We start from the raw sequence: 21,116 nt of genomic DNA, 5'->3' as shown, positions 1-21,116 counted from the left end.
GTGGATTTCTAGAAACCAAAGATCTTGCATTAGCAAAAACAACTGAAGTGCACCAGGCTGCAGAAGTGACTGGAAAGCAACAGATTTTCTGGCAAGGAAAAACTCTGCTGAGTCTGCCACCAAAACTGTATTTTCAGTAAGCCACAGAAGAATGAAGAGGAGAACCCTCCAAAAATCCACACTTACGATTTCAGAATAGCAAGAAAAAATAGGAAGGCCACGTGGGAACACGACTGCACTACAGCAGCACCACGTTTATGGAAAGAATGATGGGACTGCCTCTCTATGCCCCACCACAGCTTTGCTCCTCTGAGCAGGGCCTTCTGCAGGTGCCACTCTGAAAACTGGCAAAATCTGCAGTTGCCCACTATTGTCCAAATTGTTATACACCTGACGACTCTATACTCAGCAAAGGGATCCCTCCTTGCTGAAACAGAATAAAGATGTCACAGCTCAAAAAGAAGAGTCCAAGGGAGGGATCCTCATGCATCCTGAGGATTTTAACACAAGGTCCCCCAAAACTCACCATATCAATCAACATATCTATGGCCATGTGAGTTTGGGGCACCCCTTGTAAAAATCCCTAATTTGAATGCAAATTGAATTATTCAGGAGGGCTTTTCCCTCAGGCAATAGGACTGGGCAGTAAGCAAAAGGTTCCGAGAGATGTGTTGCTAAAGGGATAGGGACTGTAGTTTATACCACTGTGCACTGCCTTTTGCTGTACTAATGCTCCTATGGGATAGTTGCTCTGGTTTGTTAATATGTCATGCCCCTTCACTTATGTTTTCTTTCAGCAAACTTTCAGCTCTGTGTCAGATTTCTGCTTCTTCAAATTTCGGATGCATTATTTATTCAATGTACTGTTTATTGACTGTCCCAGCAATTGATCATATTGGCTTACACTCTGTAAATTATATATTTCAAATAAAAATAAAATGAAGAGATGCCAAAAGAGAGGCTATTTTGCTAGAGACTGCAGACAGCAGCCCAACGCAGAAGAGGAAAAACAGCAGGAGCTGCCTCCCTTATTGCAAGAAGGACTCAGCTCCACTCCCAGGGAAATCAAAAAGAGTCCAGTCGCACCTTTAAGACTAACCAACGCTATTGTAGCATAAGCTTTCGAGAATCACAGTTCTCTTCGTCATCTGACGAAGAGAACTGTGATTCTCGAAAGCTTATGCTACAATAAAGTTGGTTAGTCTTAAAGGTGCGACTGGACTCTTTTTGATTTTGCTACTACAGACTAACACGGCTAACTCCTCTGCATCTACTCCCAGGGAAGAGGAGCTGGCAGAGAGCAAACAGGTAAGTCCTGGAGATCCTCTGGCTAGTAATGCCAAAAGCAGGGAGGCCTTTTGCAAAGGAAACATTAGTCCACTGCTTGCCTCTTTTTAAAAAGTCCTCCAAAGCTGCCTCTCCTCCCCTTCCCCCACACAACACAGGAAGTGACTGAACAAGTCAGGTGACTTTCTCTCTCCAGGCCTCTCTAGGAACTGATGCTCCTTCCTTTAACCCTTAGGTTGACTCTCCAGAAAGCTAAAAAGACTCGCTTCGTCCTGCCCAAGGAGGGTGCATTTTGACATTGACACAAAATGAAGGGGGAATCACAAACACAAAGCTCAGAAGAAAACAACAACCCACAATTAAACTATGACGGGATAAAAGCCGGAATGGGCCGGAACCGACTTTAAACAGATAGTGGTTCTGGGAAAAAAAAACACCGAAGGATGTGTTGAAGACATTGCAAAACAGAAAAGAATCTAGTAGCAGCTTTAAGACTAACCAACTTTATTGTAGCAAAAATAAAGTCGATTAGTTCCTACTGGACACTTTACTATTTTGCAGCTAGAGACTAACACGGCTAACTTCTCCCGATCAATTTTTGTAGACTAAGAAAATTTCTACCATGTGATGGTTGGTTTTATTTTGTTTAATGCAAAAACGCGCAATCTGCAGGGCAAAGCCAAAAGTGGGTCCTTTCTGCCTTCTGGAGAGTCAACCTAAGGGTTAAAGGGAAAGAGTCTCCATTCCTAGAGAGGCTTGAAGGGAGAAAGTCACCTGATTTGTAGCAGTCGCTTCCAGAGTTGGAATGATGGAGGAGTGGCAACATTGGAGGACTTTTTAAAAAGAGGTAAGCAATGGACAAATATTTCCTTTGCAAGATGCCTGCCTGCTTTTGGCCTTAGTAGCCAGAGGGCTCCGTTCACCTCCAGGGCTTTCCTTCCGGCTCTCTGGCAGCTCCTCTTACCTGGGGGTGGAGCGGAGTCCTTTTTGCAATAAGGGAGGCATCTCCGGCCACCTTTTAAACTCTGCAGCTAGGCAAGCCTCAGCCCTCCCCTTGCTTTACTAAAGGGAATAGAGATTCTCTGGCTTGATGGTTTCCCACCAGGAAACAACAGAGAGTGGCTGGGGAGGGGGAGCTTTTTTGGGGGGACGCATAGAATTGGATTCCAGGGTCAAGTCTTCCTGTAATTCGGTGGGTCTTTAGTGAACTGTCAGGAGTAGGATCTAAGCAAATTTTGTGGAGTTTACAGTCCCAGTCCCTTTTCCAGACCACCTCTCTGAGCCTTTTCTTACAACCCAGTCCCATCGCCTCAAAACAACAACAACAACAACAACCCACACCACTCCTCCTAAATCATTTCATTTTCACAGTTTGCAGAAAGCCAGGAGAGGGGGAGCTTTCTTGAATTGCTCAGGTAGGTCGTTCTGTAAGGGGGGGCACTACACAGAAAGTGCATGTTGATAGAAGAAGGGACTGGCAATATCTTTGGCACAGACCTTCAAGACTGCAAGGAGAGCAAAAGGAAGGCAAGAACCATAGAGTTAAGTAGATAGTATGAGTTTCCTTCCTGGCTACTCTGCTATCACTCACTTTCTCTGACTGGTAGAATGTATTCCAGGGGAACTTACTTTCTTTCTTTCCTCCTCTCTCTTCTTCCCTGCGGGCACCAGGAGAGGCAGCATGGTGTCTCCTCCTAGGACAAATGAAGCAGATGGCCTGCTATCAACCAGGAGCCATCCTAGCTAGTTAGATTAGTTACTAACTCTTTCTCTCCACTAAACTTTAGTTAATGTATTTCTCTAAATAAATAAACATTCATTCTTTAACGTGGATGAGAGGCTTTCTGCATGCAATTTGTTTAGTTAGCGTGCCTTAACTAAACCCAATACATGTGTGGTGTAGCCCCTGGGAACCTAACCTCATGGGGATTGCTTTTTGATGCCCCTTTTTGATCCCAGCATGGGCCGAGAAATAAAAGATGGAGCCTGCATTCATCCAACAAACCAATACCAGGTGGCCAGAAGCCAGACTAGGTAGCAAAGGGTGAGCCTGCCAGAAGCTCAATGGAACACAGAGTAACGCAGCCATCAATTATACAGAGCTCTTTCCGAGAAAGAATAAATGAAGGGGTGGCACCAGCAGAAGGCCCTGCTCAGAGGACCAGCGGAAGGCCCTGCTCAGAGGACTTTCTATCTATGGTGGACATCGATAGAAAGGCAGTCCCGTAATTTTTTTTAAATAAGCCCGGTGTGCTGTAGTGCAGTTGTGTTCTCATGAAGTCTTCCTGATTTTTCTTGCTGTTCTGGAATAGGAAGCTTGGATTTTTGGACAGTTCCCCTCTTCATGCTGTTATGGCTTTCTGAAGGTACAATTCTGCCCACAGACTCAGCAAGAATTTCCTTGCTTGAAAATCTGAAGACTTCCGGGTGACTTCTGCAGTCTGGCAAACTTCAGTTGCCTTTGCTAATGGAAGATCTTTGGCTTCTAGAAATCCACCTCTCCTCTTCAAATCATGGGCACCTCAGACAATCTGATCCATTCTTAATGTGTCAGCAAGCCCTGTGAAGTCACATGTTGGACTTGGGTTTCTCAGATGAGCCACTGAGATCTCTGCCTGGCTTTGCTTCTTTGTATGACAAAGATATTTAGTTCCTTAGAGAACTTTTAAGCTGCCTCTCCAGGGAGCTTGACTGAGGCAACTTAAAAAGCATACTGTAATGAAAGCAAAAAAGATTATCAGGTATTAATTGAAATTCCAGCATAAAAAAACTTGCCCAAGCATCAAAACATAGATCCTTGAATGACAACGAATAGGGCTTTGAAGACTAAAAATAGCCTGACTTGGATAGCCCAGGTGAGCCTGATCTCTTCAGATCTCAGAAGCTAAGCAGGGTTGACCTTGGTTAGTAATTGGATGGGGGACCTTCAGTGAAGACCAGGATTGCAGAGGCAGGCAATGGCAAACCACCTCTGATAGTTTCTTGCCATGAAAACCCCAAAAGGGGGTCGCCATGCCCTCAAGTCATCTCTGACTTGAGGGCAACACATACACACACACAGACTGAAAGCACCGTATCAAGATATTATTCACAGATCAACTCATTCCTTTTGAAAAACCTCTCTTCAAATGATGGGCACCTCGGACGATCTGATCCTTTCTTAACGAATCTGCAAGCCTTGTGACGTCACAGGTTGGACTTGGGTTTCTCAGATGAGCCACTGAGATCTCTGTCTGGTTTTTCTTCTTTCTATGACAAAGATAGCTCAAAAAGCACATTGTAATGAAAGCAAAAAAGATTAACAGGTATTAATTAAAAGTCCAGCATAAAAAAACCTCGCCTGAGTATGAAAACATAAATCCTTGAATGACAGCATATAGGGCTTTGTAGATTGAAAGCATCCTATCAAGATCAACTCCTCTTTACTTTAAAAAGTACCTTTAAAAACATTTAGTCAGCATAAAACCTCTTCCAACTTATCATATGTAGAGTTTCCTGCTTCCTTCTCTCTTTCCCGCTTACCTTTCTCTGCCCCCTTCTTCCCCTTTCCCCTTTCATGTTTCCCTATATACCCTTCCTGATGCTATTTCCTCTTTCCCTCCTCCAGGCAGCTTCCAAGTGCACTCTTTCCCCTACATCCTTCTCTCCTTCATACCCACTAAACAACTTACCTTTTATCTGCCCCTCATTTTCATCTATATAATCATCTCTATCTATTTATTACTTACGTCATTTATATATTGTGTTGCTCCACAATGAGAGACCAAAGCAGCTGACATCATTCTCCTTGACTCCATATTAACATCACAACAACCCTGCAAGGTAGGTTAGGCTGTAGTGTGTGATTGGATCAATGTAATCCAATGAGCTTCTGCAATGGAGTGGTGATTTGAACCTGGGTCTCCCAGATCCTACTCTGCAACTCTGACCAATGTACTACACTGGCTTTTGCAGGATGGGGCTGCATTTGAACAGTAGCAAGCTGCCAGGCCTGGGTAAGTCATGCAAGTCATGTGGTATCAAGCGGACAGCCTGGCCCCAATGAATCTTCCCTCAGAGGCCAAAACAACCCCAGAAAGGGCCCTGTCCCTTCCCCCTGCATTTTACTGACCGAAACCAAGCCTGGAATACTGGGTGACCAGTCATGGTTGCCTGGCAACAGCCATTGAGGCCATCTGGTTAAAGCTACAGGCACTCCTTTTATCATTTTGGGTTATTTTAAAACACTTAAAAGATTTCAGGTTTTTCTGCAAACCAATGACATTTTTCAGGTTCGTTGGAAGATCTGTCTTCTCAGTTCATGACTCCAATTTCTAGATTTAAGTTTCCTCAGATCAGGGCCACTTGCCTATTAGCATATAACATGTTTTTATTAAGCAGAGGGGAGGCTTTTTGCTTGCTGTATGGAAGCACATCTTGACTTGCTACATCTGGCTTCATATCTACAAACCTCTTTGATTCCAGGACAGTCCATGACCTTTCGTGAGTCATGGGTCACCTCTTTAGATGCGGGTGTCCATATTTCTCTGTCCAATAGACCAGTCTTCTCTTTGCAGGAGGTCATAGATTCACCACCTTCCTTGATAGAAGAATCTGGCAGAGGAGGAAGCTGATCCACTGGTCCAGGGGGAGGCTTTGGAGAGGATGAGGGGAGAGCTGGACTCAGTCGGTCCAGGAGCAAAAAAAGGCCCTGATGCTACCCAGGCTGGGAACAGACGAGAACTGTGGGAAGGAACCGTTCAGAAGAGCCTGGGAGAGGATTTTCCCCCTTCAGATGTGGAGAAACAGCAATTCAGGCACTTCCGTTACCAGGAGGCTGAAGGGCCCCGAAAGGTCTGCAGCGAACTCCACCGCCTTTGTGTTGAGTGGCTGAAGCCAGAGAGGCACAGCAAGAAGGAGATCCTGGACCGGGTGATCCTGGAGCAGTTCCTGGCTATCCTGCCCCCAGAGATGGAGAACTGGATCAGGGAATGCGGGCCAGCTACCAGTTCCCAGGCAGTGGCCCTGGCAGAAGGGTTCCTCCTGAACCATGCAGAAGATGAGAATCAAGATAAGCAGGTAAGAGGGATTCCTCTAGGTAGTATGTGGGGCACAAGATATTATTAAGGAAACCCTCGAAATCCATAAAGATGGCCCCAACTATTTTAGGAACCCGCCCCCTGCCTTTTTCCTGTTCCTTTTCTCAACATTTTCTCCTTTGTGGTATCCCCACTTCTCTTTCAGGTGCAGGAGATCAACTTTTGCTACGGGGCAGCTTTTTTGGGTAAGATCAAAAGGGCTGTTGTACTTATTGGATGGCCTCTTTGAGCGTAGGTGGGTTGCTTTTATTTCCTCTACCCATTCTACCCATTGGTCTAGTGTGGGAAAGATGCTCACTCGTGCTTCTCAGTTTAGAAATATCCATTTAGAAGAATAATGATTTATGCCATAACCTCTCTCCAGTTGTATTATATTTGTGAAAGAGTAAAATGGTTAACCAGTCGTGTAACTACTTGGTAAAAATGCTAGTAGGTTTGTGGTTGCAAATAAAGAAAAATAATAGGGATTTATCCCTTAACCATGATAAAGTTATAAGTGATGATTAATGTAAATTGATGTGAAAAATTAGGGAGATAGCGTGAGGGGTCAATAAAAAGAGGAACAAAACTATAAGCCTTTAGAAGATCTTATGCCGTAGTAACTGCAGTTGTATCGGTGGGTTTAGAGCGGCCTGTTTGTTGCGTTTCAGAGTTCTTCCATCTTCAGTCTGTGCATTCTATACCACTGGAGAAATAGGCATATATTATATGTCTGTGATACCTGTAGTAAGATTGGATTTTGCAAATATATGGAATCAAACAATTATATAAGGATGCAAGGGTAGTTGTGAGCACAAAGCAAGGGAGGGAGAACCTTTTCTTCCCAAACAAGGAAATGAAATACTAAATACTTGAAATGCTTCCACTGTCTTCCGTTTACCATTTGATCCTTTTAGGGGAGGCCTTGAAACCAACGATACGTTCTTTGCCATCTCTTTGCAACAGAGAGAAAGCAGCTCCTATGTGGCCAGAGCAGGTAAGTGGAATTGCAATTCTTGTCCCCAAATGCCTCCATGAACCACCAACCTCTCCCTAGCCCAGAGAGACCCCTTTGCTCTCTTTCCCTTGCTTGCTATCTGTGCCGTTCACCAGAAGGACAATGGAAAGGTCCAATGGAAGTTTCAGTGCTGCAAGAAAGCTTCTAATTATAGTCCTCTTGGCTTGTCCTCATAAGGGGAAGATTTGTTCCATTATCTGAGTAAATAGAGGTTTTCTTTTTTTTCTCTTTTCAGGGTCTGGTGACCTTTGAGGACGTGTCTGTTCATTTCACTGAGGAGGAGTGGGCTCTACTGGATCTGGAAAAAAGAAGCCTTCACAAGGAAGTCATGGAGGAGAATTTTCAGAATGTGGCCTCTCTGGGTAAGGGTCCCCTTTCCCTTACTTCACAGATCCTGAAGCCAGAAATCGCTCCTTCTAAGAAGGGCTTTTCCACTCTCAATAGGAGAGTAAGGTGGCTCTCCACGAGGACAGAGGAAGTTTTGCTTCTCTAGTGGATTAGTTTGTAAGCTAAAATATTGGTTTGTAAACTAAAAGGAACAGTTTATGGGATGTGAACAGGACTTCTTCGTAGGCCTTCCAGAGCAACTAAGGAGACCATAATTTTAAATAACTGTAATAGTGTTTACATTTATATAGGGCCTTCGTTTTAGGTATGAATATTTTTGTGTAGTGCAGACCATTTTCTGGTGTATCTGGCTAACCTTCAGTCACTGGAGAGCTGAAAGATTTTTGAAGAGGTAACAGCCAAGAATAGATAGGAAAGTTTTCTCAAATGGTTAGAACACAGAACAAAATGTAGGTTTATTGGTGCCTAATCTTGGGGGAAATCGTATAGACTGCCCAATTGTATTCAACATTTATTTATTTATCTAGATCTTTCTCCAGATAACATAACATGAATCATCAATAACAAAATTTAAATAAGCATTCAGAACAGGGGTTCATTCATTCAGTGATCTCTGAATGAAATCTCAGCCCTAGGTCCCTTTCGGTCTGGTTTCCGCCCAGGGCATGGGACGGAGACATTGCTGGTCGCCCTCATGGATGATCTCCGCAGACACCTGGATTGAGGTGGATCGGCACTACTGATATTATTGGATTTGTTGGCAGCGTTCGATACAGTCGATTATGAACTTCTGACCCGCTGCCTCGCCGACGTGGGGATACGCGGGGTTGCCTCGCAGTGGCTGGTATCCTTTCTCCACGGTCAGGGACAGAGGGTGGCACTTGGGCACAGACTGTCATCCTACCAACCTATGGTGTGCAGTGTCACCGGGGGCAATACTCTCTCCATTGCCGTTTAACATCTATATGCGCCTCCTTGCCCAGTTGGTGCGGAGCTTTGGACTTGGGTGTCATCAATATGCAGATGACACCTAGTTATACCTGACGAAGGATGGCCAGCCTGGCTTGGCTGCAGATGTCCTGGAGCATGCCTTTGATGCTGTGACTGGTTGGTTGAAACAGAGTCGACTGAAATTAAATCCTATGAAGACGGAGGGCCTGTATTTGAGTCGCAGAGGGTTAGGTGCCGGACTCCGACTCCCAACCCTCGATGGAGCACCACTTACGCCAGTGTCGTCGGTTAGGAATTTGGGGGTGATTCTGGATGCCTCCTTGAAAATGGAGGCTCAGGTTGCAGCGGTTGCCAGGTCCTCTTTTTTCCATCTACGATGGACCAGGCGGCTTGTCCCGTACCTCTCAGTCAGCGACTTAACTACAGTGATCCAGGCAACAGTCATCTCTAGGTTGGACTACCGTAACTCGCTCTACATGGGGCTTCCCTTGAGCCTGACCAAGAAACTGCAGCTGGTTCAAAATGCAGCAGCACGTGTTATTGTAGGAGCCCCAATTGGAGCGCATATGACACCTATATTGCGCCAGCTGCATTGGTTGGCAGTGGAATACCGGATCAGGTTCAAGGTTTTGGTATTAACCTATAGAGCCCTATGCGGACTAGGACCAGTGTATTTGCGAGACCGCCTCTCCCCTTATGTGCCCCAGAGGATGCTCCGATTGGGAAAGAAACATCTATTGGTGGTCCCTGGCCCCAAGGAGGCCCGCCTGGCCTCAACCAGAGCCAGGGCATTCTCGGTCCTGGCCCCAGCCTGGTGCAACTCTCTTGTCAACTGAGATCAGGGCCCGGCAGGATGTGTTACCATTTTGCCGGGCCTGTAAGACAGAGATGTTCCACCAGGCATATGGTTGAGGTCAGGCTTGGCCTCCACCAGCTGGAAAATGGAGAAGAATAAAATCTGAATCCCTCCCTGCTAAGGTTGTCCACCACCTTATGGCATCGAGTTGTGTCTGCTGCTATTGATTGCCGCCATCTGAATATATATTTTTATATGTGATTATATTATACTTTTTATCAACCTATTATGGTTTTAACTGTATAAATTAACTTTTAATGTGTTTTAATATGCTGTAATCCGCCTGAGCCCATTGTGGGGAGGGCAGAATAGAAATCCAAAGAAATAAAATAAAAATAAACAGCATAAAAGAGCAGCTGAGTAGTTCTCAAAAATATCCAGAAAATAGTCCTGAGAAGAAAAGCAGGCCCACAGAATACCTAAAAAAGTGAAACCTTTTAGTTCAAAGCAATTTTTAACAAACTTATGCTATGTTGGGTAGAATCCCATGGTCAGAAATACTTAAGGAGAAGGGAGTTCAAGAGCGGTGGGAGTTTCTTAAAGAAAAAAATAAAGGCACAATCACAAATGATTTATTTGAAAAGGGAAAATGGGAGGAGCCTAAAGAAGTCAAGATAGCCTGGAGAGGAGGAAACAGAGGTAATATGACAGCCCTCTTCAAGTATTTGAATGGCTGTCACGTAGAGGATGGAGCAGAGTTATTTTCTTTTGCCACAGAGGGTCCGATCAGGAACTTTGGGTCTGTTACCCCAGGGGGTCAGACCAGAACAATGGGTTAAATTAAAGCAAAAGAGTTGTTGGCTAAATAGTAAAAAGACCTTCTTGACAGTTAGAGCAGTTCCCTCAGTAGAACAGGCTTCTTCAGGAGGTGATGGACTCTCCTTCTCTGGAAGTTTTTCCAGTAAAGGCTAGATGGTCATCTTTCAGCAATGCTGATTTTATGACTCAGTATGAACTTAGGCAGATCGTGAGAGGGAGAATAGAAGAAAAGAACCAGTGTTGTGCTCCTGTGGATGTTCCTTATACTCCCAGGGTAATGCTGATATCCACTATGGGGATCAGGAAGAAATTTCTCTCTAGACCAGATTGGCCAAGGATTCTGCGAGGTTTTTTGCCGTCCTCTGGACATAGAACAGGGGTCACTGAGGGATTAGAGGGCGTTAGCTGTGCATTTCCTGTATTATGCATGGTATTGGAATAGATAACCCTTTGGATCCCTTCCAGGTCTATTTTTTTGTCTTTACCCTACATGAAAACTCAATACTTAAAATTTAATAAGTGGCAGGATATGTCTCCTCTACAAGGGATTTCAGTCCTGTTATTATCAAGAATTGTAAACAAGTGTTTTTCCTTGATTCTGCTTTTGTTTTAAAGTCTTATCAGTCTCCTCTTTATTCCAGAAGCTGATAGTCCTCACAGAAAGCCTGAGGGAGAAGCACAAAAACTTCCATTGGAAGGGAAACAACTGAGGAGAAGCAATGGAAGAAAACGGAAGAGGGGGAATGAATCATCTAATCAACAAATCTACACAGTGGAGAAACCACATATATACATGGAGCGTGGGAAGAGCTTTGCTAAGAGTTCACAGCTTACTGCACAACGAAGAATCCACAAAGTGAAGAAACCATATAAATGTGTACAGTGTGGGAAGAGCTTTTCTAGGAATGATGTCCTTGCTATCCATCAACGACTCCACAGAGGGGAGAAGCCATATAAATGCTTGGAGTGCGGAAAGAGCTTTACTCTGAATGCACAACTTACTCTCCATCTACGAACACATACAGGGAAGGAACCATATGAATGTAAGGAGTGTGGAAAGGGCTTTGTTCAGAAAAGAGACCTTACTGTCCATCAACGAATGCATACTGGGGAGAAACCATATACGTGTGTGGAGTGTGGAAAGAGCTTTGCTCACAGCTCCAACTTTACTGCCCATCGACGAATCCACACAGGGGAGAAACCATATAAGTGTGAGGAGTGTGGAAAGGGTTTTGGAAAGAAAACAAGCCTTACCGTCCATCAACGAATCCACACAGGGGACAAACCATATAAATGTGTGCAGTGTGGGAAGAGCTTTTCTAGGAATGATGTTCTTACTATCCATCAACGAATCCACAAAGCAGAGAAGCCATATAAATGCCAGGAGTGTGGAAAGAGCTTTACTCTAAATGCAAAACTTACTCATCATCGACGAATACACACAGGGGAGAAACCATATAAATGTATGGAGTGTGGTAAGATGTTTGCTTGGAGTTCCCATCTTACAGTCCATCAACAAATCCACTCAGGGGAGAAAGCATATAAATGTATGGATTGCGGGAAGACCTTTTCTCGCAATGGAGACCTTAATGTCCATCGACGAATCCACTCAGGTGAGAAGCCATTTAAATGCATGGAGTGTGGAAAGAGCTTTACTCGTAACCGAGTCCTTGCTGTCCATCAACAAATCCACACAGGTAAGAAGCCATATAAATGTATCGAGTGTGGGAAGAGCTTTGTTCGGAATGACAACCTTACTACCCATCGACGAGTCCACACAGGGGAGAAGTTGTATAAATGTGTGGAGTGTGGGAAGAGTTTTTATCGTAATTCAGACCTTACTGTCCATCAACGAATCCACACAGGGGAGAAACCCTATAAATGTATGGAGTGTGGAAAGAGCTTTACTCAAAGTGCCAACCTTATTACCCATCAACGATTGCACATAGTGGAGAAACCCTATAAATGTGTGGAATGTGGGAAGAGCTTTTCTCGGAATGGAGACCTTAGTGTTCATCAGCAAATCCACACAAGGGAGTAACAACAGAAATTTACGGAGCGTGCCAATGTGATACAGAAACAGACAAAATTGAAACGTGTATGCTAAAATGGATGCAAAATTTGGGAGAAAAAATTGAACAGTAGATCATCAGTAGGAAAATTGATGCATTAATGGTATAAAATTTGCAACAAGTCAAATTCTGAGAGAAAGTTCATATAAGATGTTTTTTCGATCGTACCTCACCCCAAAAGATATTGAAAAATTGGATAAGAAGTATATAGGATGTGCTAGAAATGTAAGGAAGCAGACAGTTCCTTTTTTCATATGTGGTGGATTTATAAAAAGAACCAAAATTTTTTGGAAAGAAATACATGCTGAGCTTCAGAAGATCTTAAAAATTGATTTTGATAAGAAACCTCAGACTATGTTGTTAATACCAGATAATGTTGACAGAACACTGTACAAATTTCTTAATTATATGCTGATGACTGCAAGAGTGGTCATGTCAAGCAGATGGAAAGAAGAAGAATGCCCAACCAGGGAACTTTGGAAAGATAAGATGTCAGAAGACGTAGCAATGGCAAAATTCTTGAATTATATAAACAGAAGACTGAGTAAAGAATTTGAAGAGAAATGGGGAAATTATTTTGCTTACAACAAATAACATTTAGAAAGATAGGAATAAAATGTAGGGCACCCCAATCCTAAGTGAGGGGGTGCAAAGCGCTCAGGGAGAGGATTAAGTGTTATGCTGTTGTAACTCACACTTACATGGACATAACCCTGCCCCCCCCCATTCACCAGCGGCCGAGTGAGGTGCACTACTGCTGGGCTGCCACCAATGACCTTGCTAGCCGTCAGTCCGGAGGCGTAAGTACAGCACAAATTCCTGCATCAGCACCGGATGGGGAGGGCCACATGGTGGGCTGAGAGTTAGTTGACTTCCAAAGCTGCTCCAGGCCCTGGCACATTCCCTGCTGCGGTGGAAAGTTGTGCCATGAAAAATGGCGTTGAAGACCATAGGCGCCCATTGAACGGGAAAACTTGGGCCTCCCCGGTACCCAGCCCTGCCCACACAGCCTGACGGAGCAGAGGATCACATTAACAAATTTCTTACAGAACTCAGATGGAAACCCATCTGGTCCAGGTAATTTATTATTTTTCAAATTTTTATAGCTTCTAAGATTTCCTGTTGTGTTGCTTGGAGTTCCCATCTTACAGTCCAGAGGCTGGGTTTTCTCATCTTGTAAAGCTAAGGTGAGTAGACCTTGCCTCTGCAGGTCGGAGGCCAGGCAAGCTGCACTGCCCCTCTGCACACACACCCCCACCATGGCAGATCGAGGCTTGGGCGAGGCTTCGGCCAGAGGAATGGCAGGCAACCCACACTGCCTCACGTGCCTCCCCCCATGGCAGATCGAGGCTTGGGGAAAAGCTTGGGCCAGGGGAAGGGCAGGCAAGCAATGCTGCACCCCTGCGCCCCCGTGCAGCAGGTCAAGGCTTTGGGTAGGCTTGGGTTGGGGGAAGGGCAAGCTAGCCGCACTGCCCCCCTCTTGCAGATGGAGGCTTGGGGGAGGCTTGGGCCAGTGGAAAGGCAGGCAAGCCATGCTGCCCCCCTGTGCCCCCCCACAGCACATTGTTTGGGTCTGGGGAAGGGCAGGCAAGCCACGCTCCCCCCTGCACCCCCTCCTACAGATGGAGGCTTGGGAGGGAAAGCTTCGGAGGTGGAGCGCAGGGCAGCCAGGCATGCCTGGCCCTGGCCCAATCGGGGTTGGGGAGGGCGGAGCCTACTGGCGGGCCCTTCAGAAGCTGCAGAGGCTGGCCCTCACTGCATCTGCACCAGTGAGTCATCGGCAATATGCTTGGCCTTTTATATAGTAAGATTTGTATGAGCCAAATTAGATAAGTTTTCTTTTTATTGGGTTCCCTAAACCTCTTACATTGTAAAAGGTTACTGTTATTTTAGAACACGTTTTTACCAATTGTTTAGTTAAATAATTTGTCTTGTGTGTGCATATTTTATATAAAATATATTTATTCGTTATCTTACCCTGATCTGTCCGAACTCTGCCAACCACCACTTATTCCCTCTTTTTTACATGAGTAAATCATGCTTATTTTATAATATAACAATACAATGTTGGATTTGAAATAAAGTTTACTTCTTAATTTAAGTAGTGATAATAACTTTGGCCTTGTCAAACTGTATTAGGAAAAAGAAACTGGAAAAATAACCACCAATATAAATAAGTTAACTTTATATTATTTGTTAACTAATCCTACTCCTATCTCTCTACACAAATATTCTAATAATGTTCTAGTCTATGGTACTTCTTACTATAACAGTTATATTATTCTTAATTGGCTATGCAAATTTCTAAACTCCTATTCCTATTCCCCATATTAATAATTCCCTTCCCTCTTACCCGCTGACTCCCCTTATTCTACTTAATAAGTTGTAAAACAGCACACTTAAGCTGTTGTGTTTTATCCACACACTTATTGGCCAAAGCCAATACTATTGAGCTCTTAAAATCTTCAGGGAACACTACTGGTAGCACCGGTCTGACCCTTCCCCCAAATCTCAGTTGTAGCGTTTATGTTCATAGAAGATAATGTAATTAAGCCCATAGTGTTGATAAGTACATCTTTGTTTTGTCTGTCAGTTAAAACGTACAGGAAGTTTACTCCCTTTTTAAGGAGATAAAAATGCAGGCATTTTCCTTTTTTGCAAAACTCTGTCATAATCCATCAGTGCTTCACGGTTCAAGTTCTGTTGTAGAGACATTCCTGAGTCAGTCTGATATTGTATGTTGTTTCCCTTGGTATGACACAAGAAGCTTAGTGAGGTTTACCCATCTATATTGTATATTTGCTTGTCTGAGTGCCTCTGTAATGGGTTTAAGTTCCCTTCTTTTATTGAGCACTTCATTGGGAAGATCAGTAAAGACAAATATGGGTGGGTACTCCTTTGAAAGGAATCGATCCTTTGCTTCTTGCTTCTACTAGGATCTTTTTTTGCGAGTTCTTTGGTCATGAAATTCAAGTATGTCTCTTGGAGTGTTGTTTTTCTGTTTTCTTTTTGACCCAATTCGATATGCCTTTGTTATAGTTGGGATCACTCCGTCTTCCACCTTTAAAAAATAAGCTAACCAGGAGGCAATAAATGCTAAATCCTCATTTTGGGAGGTTGTTTCATCCAGACCATGAAATTTTAAATTCTTTTGGCAACCAGTAATTTCCAATTTAAGTATTCTTTCTTGGAGTTATTCATTGGTTTTTTGTAATTCTCTTACCATGCTTTGAGTTGAGACTCTCTTCTCTAGCGCTTCCTCTGCTTTTTGGTTCGTTTTATTGAGATCCACCTGGATTTCAGCTAGTTGGTCTGCTAGAGGGTTAACGAGTATTTTCATCTGTTTTAAGATGTTCTGTTCTAGTATTGCCAGTTGTGGATCCAGTACTGCATCTTGATTAGGAGTTGTTAAATAAGCTTCCCCTCTATGATCGTCCGCCATTTTGGCTTGATTATCATCAGCTTTCCCTTGCAACATTGCTAAATTTTGTGCTGAAAAAAGTCTTGCAACTTCTTCGCTGCTTTCAAGGGATGCTTCTTTTTTTCAGGATCTTGTTTTCCCATAATATGTAGGCTGTTCTGGGCACTGTGAAGTTTTAAATGAGATTTGGAGGTCAGGAGAGACGGATCTTTCTCAGTAGGCATCCATCTCCCAGCTTCCCGACGCCACACACCCCACCATGCATTCTTTAAAAGAAGTCGGCAGTAGGACAAATCTTCGAAATAGTCACTTAACAACTAGCATTTTTATGCTACATCCAGCCTATCTTTTACACCTTCTAAATTGGTTTGTTCAATTCCCGGCTAAAATAGTTGGAATACAGTTCATTATAAAATAGCAGTGGTTTGACCTACACTGTTAACACATGTTGCGGAGGGATTTCACAGACATTGGGGTTATTGCATGCCAGGCTGTGTGACTGAGATGGCTCTGGTGTCTTTAGATGATGTCTCTGCCTGAATATAGACAAAAGCCATGCTTTTTTTTGCAGTAGATGATGCCATCGTGTTGAGGCAGATGCCAGTATCAAGAGATGTAACTTGAACGACTTGAAATTGTTTCTTATGGAACGGATTCAAAGGGTTGCTGTTGAAGACCAGCTATCTCCAGAATAGGAATAATCTTATGGAGTTCCCCAGCGCACAATCTGTGGTCAAATGGCTGAATGCAAACAAAGTGAAAGTGAACCCAGACAGAATGGAAGTGAAGCTCATAGGGAAGCCAGAGACCATGAAGGACATTGTATTCCCCACTTTCAGTGGAATTTGTCTGACCCTTGCAGGCTCAGTTCAGGATCCTGCGCTACTGCTAGAAAAGCAAGTTAAGGGAGCTTCCAAAACTGTTTACCATAAACTTGATCTAGCCTGGAAGATGGGCCCCTGCCTTGACATGGTCTGTCTGGCCACCTGGATCCATGCCATGGTAACATCACGACTTGACTTCTGTAATGCACTCTTCATAGGTTTCCCTTCTAAGTTAACCCGGAGACTTCATTTGAGGCAGGATGCTGCAGCTCAGCTGTGAGAGTTAGGAGGAGCATAAATATGACTCCCATATGAATATGGAGGAGGAGCATGAATACGACCCCCATTCTGTCTATGTATTGCTAATATGTCATCTTTTTAGAATGTTTTTATCTTCTGTTTCTTGTCTATAGTTTTTATGTTATTGTTTATAGTTTAAATAAAGAAAATTCCTCATGAAAAAGGTCCCAAGGGTCACATTGGTGACTTTTTGTCAGGAAGAAGAGATCAAGTTTTGCAATAGCACTTCAGTACCAGCTTGAAAATAGATGGTATAGAAATAATTGTACTGAAATAAATACATATTAGAATCCTACCATATAAAATGCTAACCGTGTTTGAGACAACTCACTGCCTACCCTGGTGCACCACCAGAGGATGCTGCAGTGGAGGGGAGCCCAGAAGAGGTAGCCCGTCCCTCTGAGAGTATGCTGTGAAGTAAAGCCCAGGTTGGGATCAGGAGTGGCACAGGTGGCACTGCCTGCCCCACGCCCTCACCCAGCTGGGATCAGCAGTGGAGCAAGTTACAATGCCTGCCCCCCCTCCACCCAGCTGGAATCAGGAGTGGAGCATGTGGCAGTGCCGGCCCCCTGCCTTCACCCAGCTGGGATCAGGCATGGAGCAGGAGGTAATACCTGCCTCCCGCCTTCACATATCTGGGATCAAGAATGAAGAGGGTAGCAGTGTCCGCTCCCCCCCCCTTCACCCTGCTGGTATCAAGAGTGGAGAAGATGGCAATGCCTGCCCCCTGACTTTACACAGCTGGGATTAGATGTGGAGCAGATGGCTGTCAGACTATGGAATCCCAGTTATCCAGAGTTCGTCTCCCCCCGTCTTGCAAGAAGCACAAGGTTTCTTGATTCCAAAAGGTTTATTGAAAGACTATGCTCATGATACAAGTGTCCATACTTCAAAGGCTGGTGAGGCCTTGGCTGAACGAAGGCTTTGTTGAGAATGGCATGTAAAAGGAAAGTTACAACACTTTAAACACCCATTCCCAGCCTCCCCCCTAGTCCTGTCTGCGAAGGCATGAGAAGGCGAGAACATCAAGGTCGTTGGCTGGTCTGGACAGATAAGGCTCTGCGCTCCCATGGATATGAGTGGCCTGGTCGACACCTGGGCCTGGAGGGAGGAAAACTAGACAACTACTGATTATAACACATGCTAATATGGCGTTACTCTGGCTAGAGAGTTGACATCCTGACAATGGCAATGGCAGCTCCCCCTTCACCCAGCTGGGATCAGGAGCAGAGCAGGTGGCAATGCCCGCTCCCCTTCACTAATACCTTCCTTCCCTTCACCCAGCTGGGATCAGGTAGGGAGCACGCAGCAATGCCTGCCCCCCTTGAACAGGCTGGGATCTGGCATGGAGCAGGTGGCAATGCCTGCCCCCTTACTTTCACCCGGCTTGGATCTGGCACAGAGCAGGAGGCAATGTCCAACCCCTCTTTACCTGGCTGGGATCAAGAACGAAGCAAGTGGAAATGCCCCCCCTTCACCCCATTGGGATCAGATGTGGAGCAGGAAGCAAAGCCTGCCCCGCTTCACACAGCTGGGATCAGGAGCGGAGCCTGTGGCAAATATGGATATAGAAGAACAGGGAGAGCTATCAAAGAATACAGGTGGGGGAAAGAGGGAAATATTTAGATATGACTCTGATAGGGAAGAACTCTCTGCTATTTCCATAGCTGGCAGATGGCTATGAGAAAGTTTATAAAGAAATTAAAAAGGATATGTTGAGATGGGATAGATTACAATTGGGGAGGATCTCGGTTATTAAGATGCACATTCTTCCTAAAATGTTGTTCTTGTTCCAGACAATACCGACTCTAACATCAGATGTACCATTTAAACGATTGCAAAAAGACATTTCTATATCTATTTGGCAAGGGAAGAACCTCTGGGGAGGGCTGGCAAGCAGGGGACTGGGGAAGGCAGGCAGGCAGGGGAGGGCTGGCAGGTGGGGCAGGCTGGGGAGGGCTGAGAGATGGGGTCTGGGGAGGGCTGGCAGACAGGGGAGGGCTGGCAAGTGCTGTAGGCTGAGGAGGGCTGACAGGTGAGGCAGGCTAGGGAGGGCTGAGAGGTGGGTGCTGGAGAGGGCTAAGAGGTGAAAGGCTGGCAGGCTGGAGTGGCCTGACCCGTGAAGGGCTGGGGAGGGCTGGCAGGTAGGAGAGGGCTGGCAGGTGAGGCGGCTGGGGAGGGCTGGCAGGTGGGGCAGGCTGGGGAGGGCTAATGGGGAAGTTGGGGATTGCACCTTTGGAGGCCAGCAGGTGGCTCAGCCTCCTCCCCCCTTGCTGGCTCAAATGGGGCTGCAGAGGGTGGCTGGCACCTCGCCCCTCCCACCCAGCTCAGGTGGGGCTGGGGAGGGCTGAAGGGGGGAGCTGGGGATTGGGGCTTTGGAGGTTGGCAGGGGGCTCCCCCTACCCCTCCCTGGCTCAAGCAGGGCTTTGGAGGGCAGTGGGTGCCTTGCCTTTCCCGCCCGTCCCCTTCTCAAGCAGGGCTGCTTTGCGTGGAGCAGGCAGGATCACTCCTCCCACCCCTTGCCCGGCTCAAGTATTCACTGGGGAAAGAAGTATTTCCTCTCCTGTATCTATTGCAGGGAGCACAGGCGAGGAGGAGGGAAGAGGAGAGAGCAGGAGCAGTGGTCAGGGTGACTGGGACATTGCTCATGTAACTTCCTCACGAGGGCTGCCCTGCAACTTCTTGACTATTTCTCTCAGAGGATCAGACCTCCAAGCAGCCGTGGAAGCAGCGAAACAGCCTGATGCAGTTGAGGAGCACTTTCTCACTGGAGGGGCATTCGTCATCTGGTTGCTGGCAGCACCTGTGATGATGGAGCTGCTGCCACCCCCCAGCCATGGACACTCTCCCAGGATGTGGCAGACCCAGTTGTGATTTGCGCAAGGCTGGACCGCTCATCCTCGCACAAATGTCTCTGTTTCCCTTTCAGGCAGGTCGCGCCTGAGAAAGCAGCTTGAGGAATGGCTCTCCCAGCTCCAGCCATAGTGCAAACAGTCACAGCTCCCTTCCCAGGTGAGGGAAATTAGCACCTTAAAAACTACAATTTATTGAAATTTGGGCAGTTCAATAAATTCTGTGTCAAGCAACAACTCCTTCCCTGTCTGTTCACTTTCCTGTGGATGACAGAAGTCCCCATCGCTCACGTCCCCGTAGGGCTGCCCCTTCACATTCCAGAGGATGGTCCCTGGCTCTGGGCTGGCAAGGATGGGGTGGTCCTGAATATGCTCCAGGTGCCTTTTGCACCTTTGTGTGGCTCTGCTGCCAAATGGCCCCTTAGCTTCCCATTCCTTCTCCTCCACAAATACACTGCAGGCAGTGGAGAGGGACTTACAGCGTTGCATGTGTATGTGTGTCTGGCGAGCACCATGGAGGTCTCTCAGTCTCTGCCTGCACTGGCCCTGCTGGCATCTGATAAGCCAGGTGGAAGACCAGTGCAAGTGGGAGGGGCGACTTTGATGCCAGGATGTTGGGGTGGGATGTGGATTTAGGTCGTGGGATCTCTGGGGTTCCACCTCCACACGGCCAGGCTACTTTCCTTTTTGCTGTTATGGGGGGCGGCGGGAATCAGACCCGGGGCTTGAGGATACCTCCCCCCAACCCTAGTGGCTAGCCCAGCATTTTCCCACTGAGCCTCACTGAGCCTCTCTGTCTGGCCCCAATTAGCTGCCGAGGATATCACAGTTGCAGGGTGGGCTAGGCTGAAATTCCTTCTATGTGTTGGAAGGTGTTGAAATGAATGACAAGAATGCCAATCAGAAAGAACAGGCCCACTGGATATCATGGGGAATACGAATGCTCATTGATTTGCATTGATTCCCTTGAAATACACTACTGCATATAAAAGATGGAAAGGAAATGTGGGGTGGACTTTGGGAATCATGCTCTGGGGATGAGAGGACAGCCCCCTGGAGCAGTTTTTCTGGTTCCAGGGCCGTCATCCCACTCTGGGAGTCATCATTCCAGCCCTGGAGCACGACTCTGCAGGTCCGCCCAGTATTTCCCTCACATCTTTTCTACGTAGTAATGTGTTTCAGGGGAATCAATGCAAGTCAATAGGCGTTCAGGCCCCTCATCATAACCAATGGGCCTTCAGGCTTCTCCCGTTGTTTCCAATAGGCATTCTTGTCATTTGTTTCCATGCCTCCCCGCCCACCGCCACTGGTCTCTACAAAAGTACCTCTCTAGACTCCAAGACCTGAGGGGCTGATCCTGCGTGCCAGGGT

General features: G+C 45.9%; 1 protein-coding gene across 1 annotated transcript in view; it reads left to right on the top strand.

Annotated features, from left to right (window-relative positions):
- Positions 1 to 2,086: 2,086 nt before the first annotated feature.
- LOC129324808 (zinc finger protein 420-like) overlaps positions 2,087 to 21,116 on the top strand; it is a 35,545-nt gene continuing 16,515 nt past the window's right edge. Inside the window, exons 1-6 of the mRNA XM_054972215.1 lie at positions 2,087 to 2,134; positions 5,844 to 6,345; positions 6,511 to 6,550; positions 7,262 to 7,341; positions 7,598 to 7,724; positions 10,918 to 12,245. Coding sequence (XP_054828190.1) covers positions 5,932 to 6,345; positions 6,511 to 6,550; positions 7,262 to 7,341; positions 7,598 to 7,724; positions 10,918 to 12,245 — 1,989 coding nt within the window. The 5' untranslated portion in view covers positions 2,087 to 2,134; positions 5,844 to 5,931. The remainder of the gene's footprint in view (positions 2,135 to 5,843; positions 6,346 to 6,510; positions 6,551 to 7,261; positions 7,342 to 7,597; positions 7,725 to 10,917; positions 12,246 to 21,116) is intronic.

This window comes from Eublepharis macularius, chromosome 2, assembly GCF_028583425.1.
Source record: "Eublepharis macularius isolate TG4126 chromosome 2, MPM_Emac_v1.0, whole genome shotgun sequence".
In the NCBI taxonomy this organism is placed as follows: Eukaryota; Metazoa; Chordata; class Lepidosauria; order Squamata; family Eublepharidae; genus Eublepharis; species Eublepharis macularius.
Note: the sequence above shows the minus strand (reverse complement) of the source record. Positions and strands in the feature narration are given on the sequence as shown.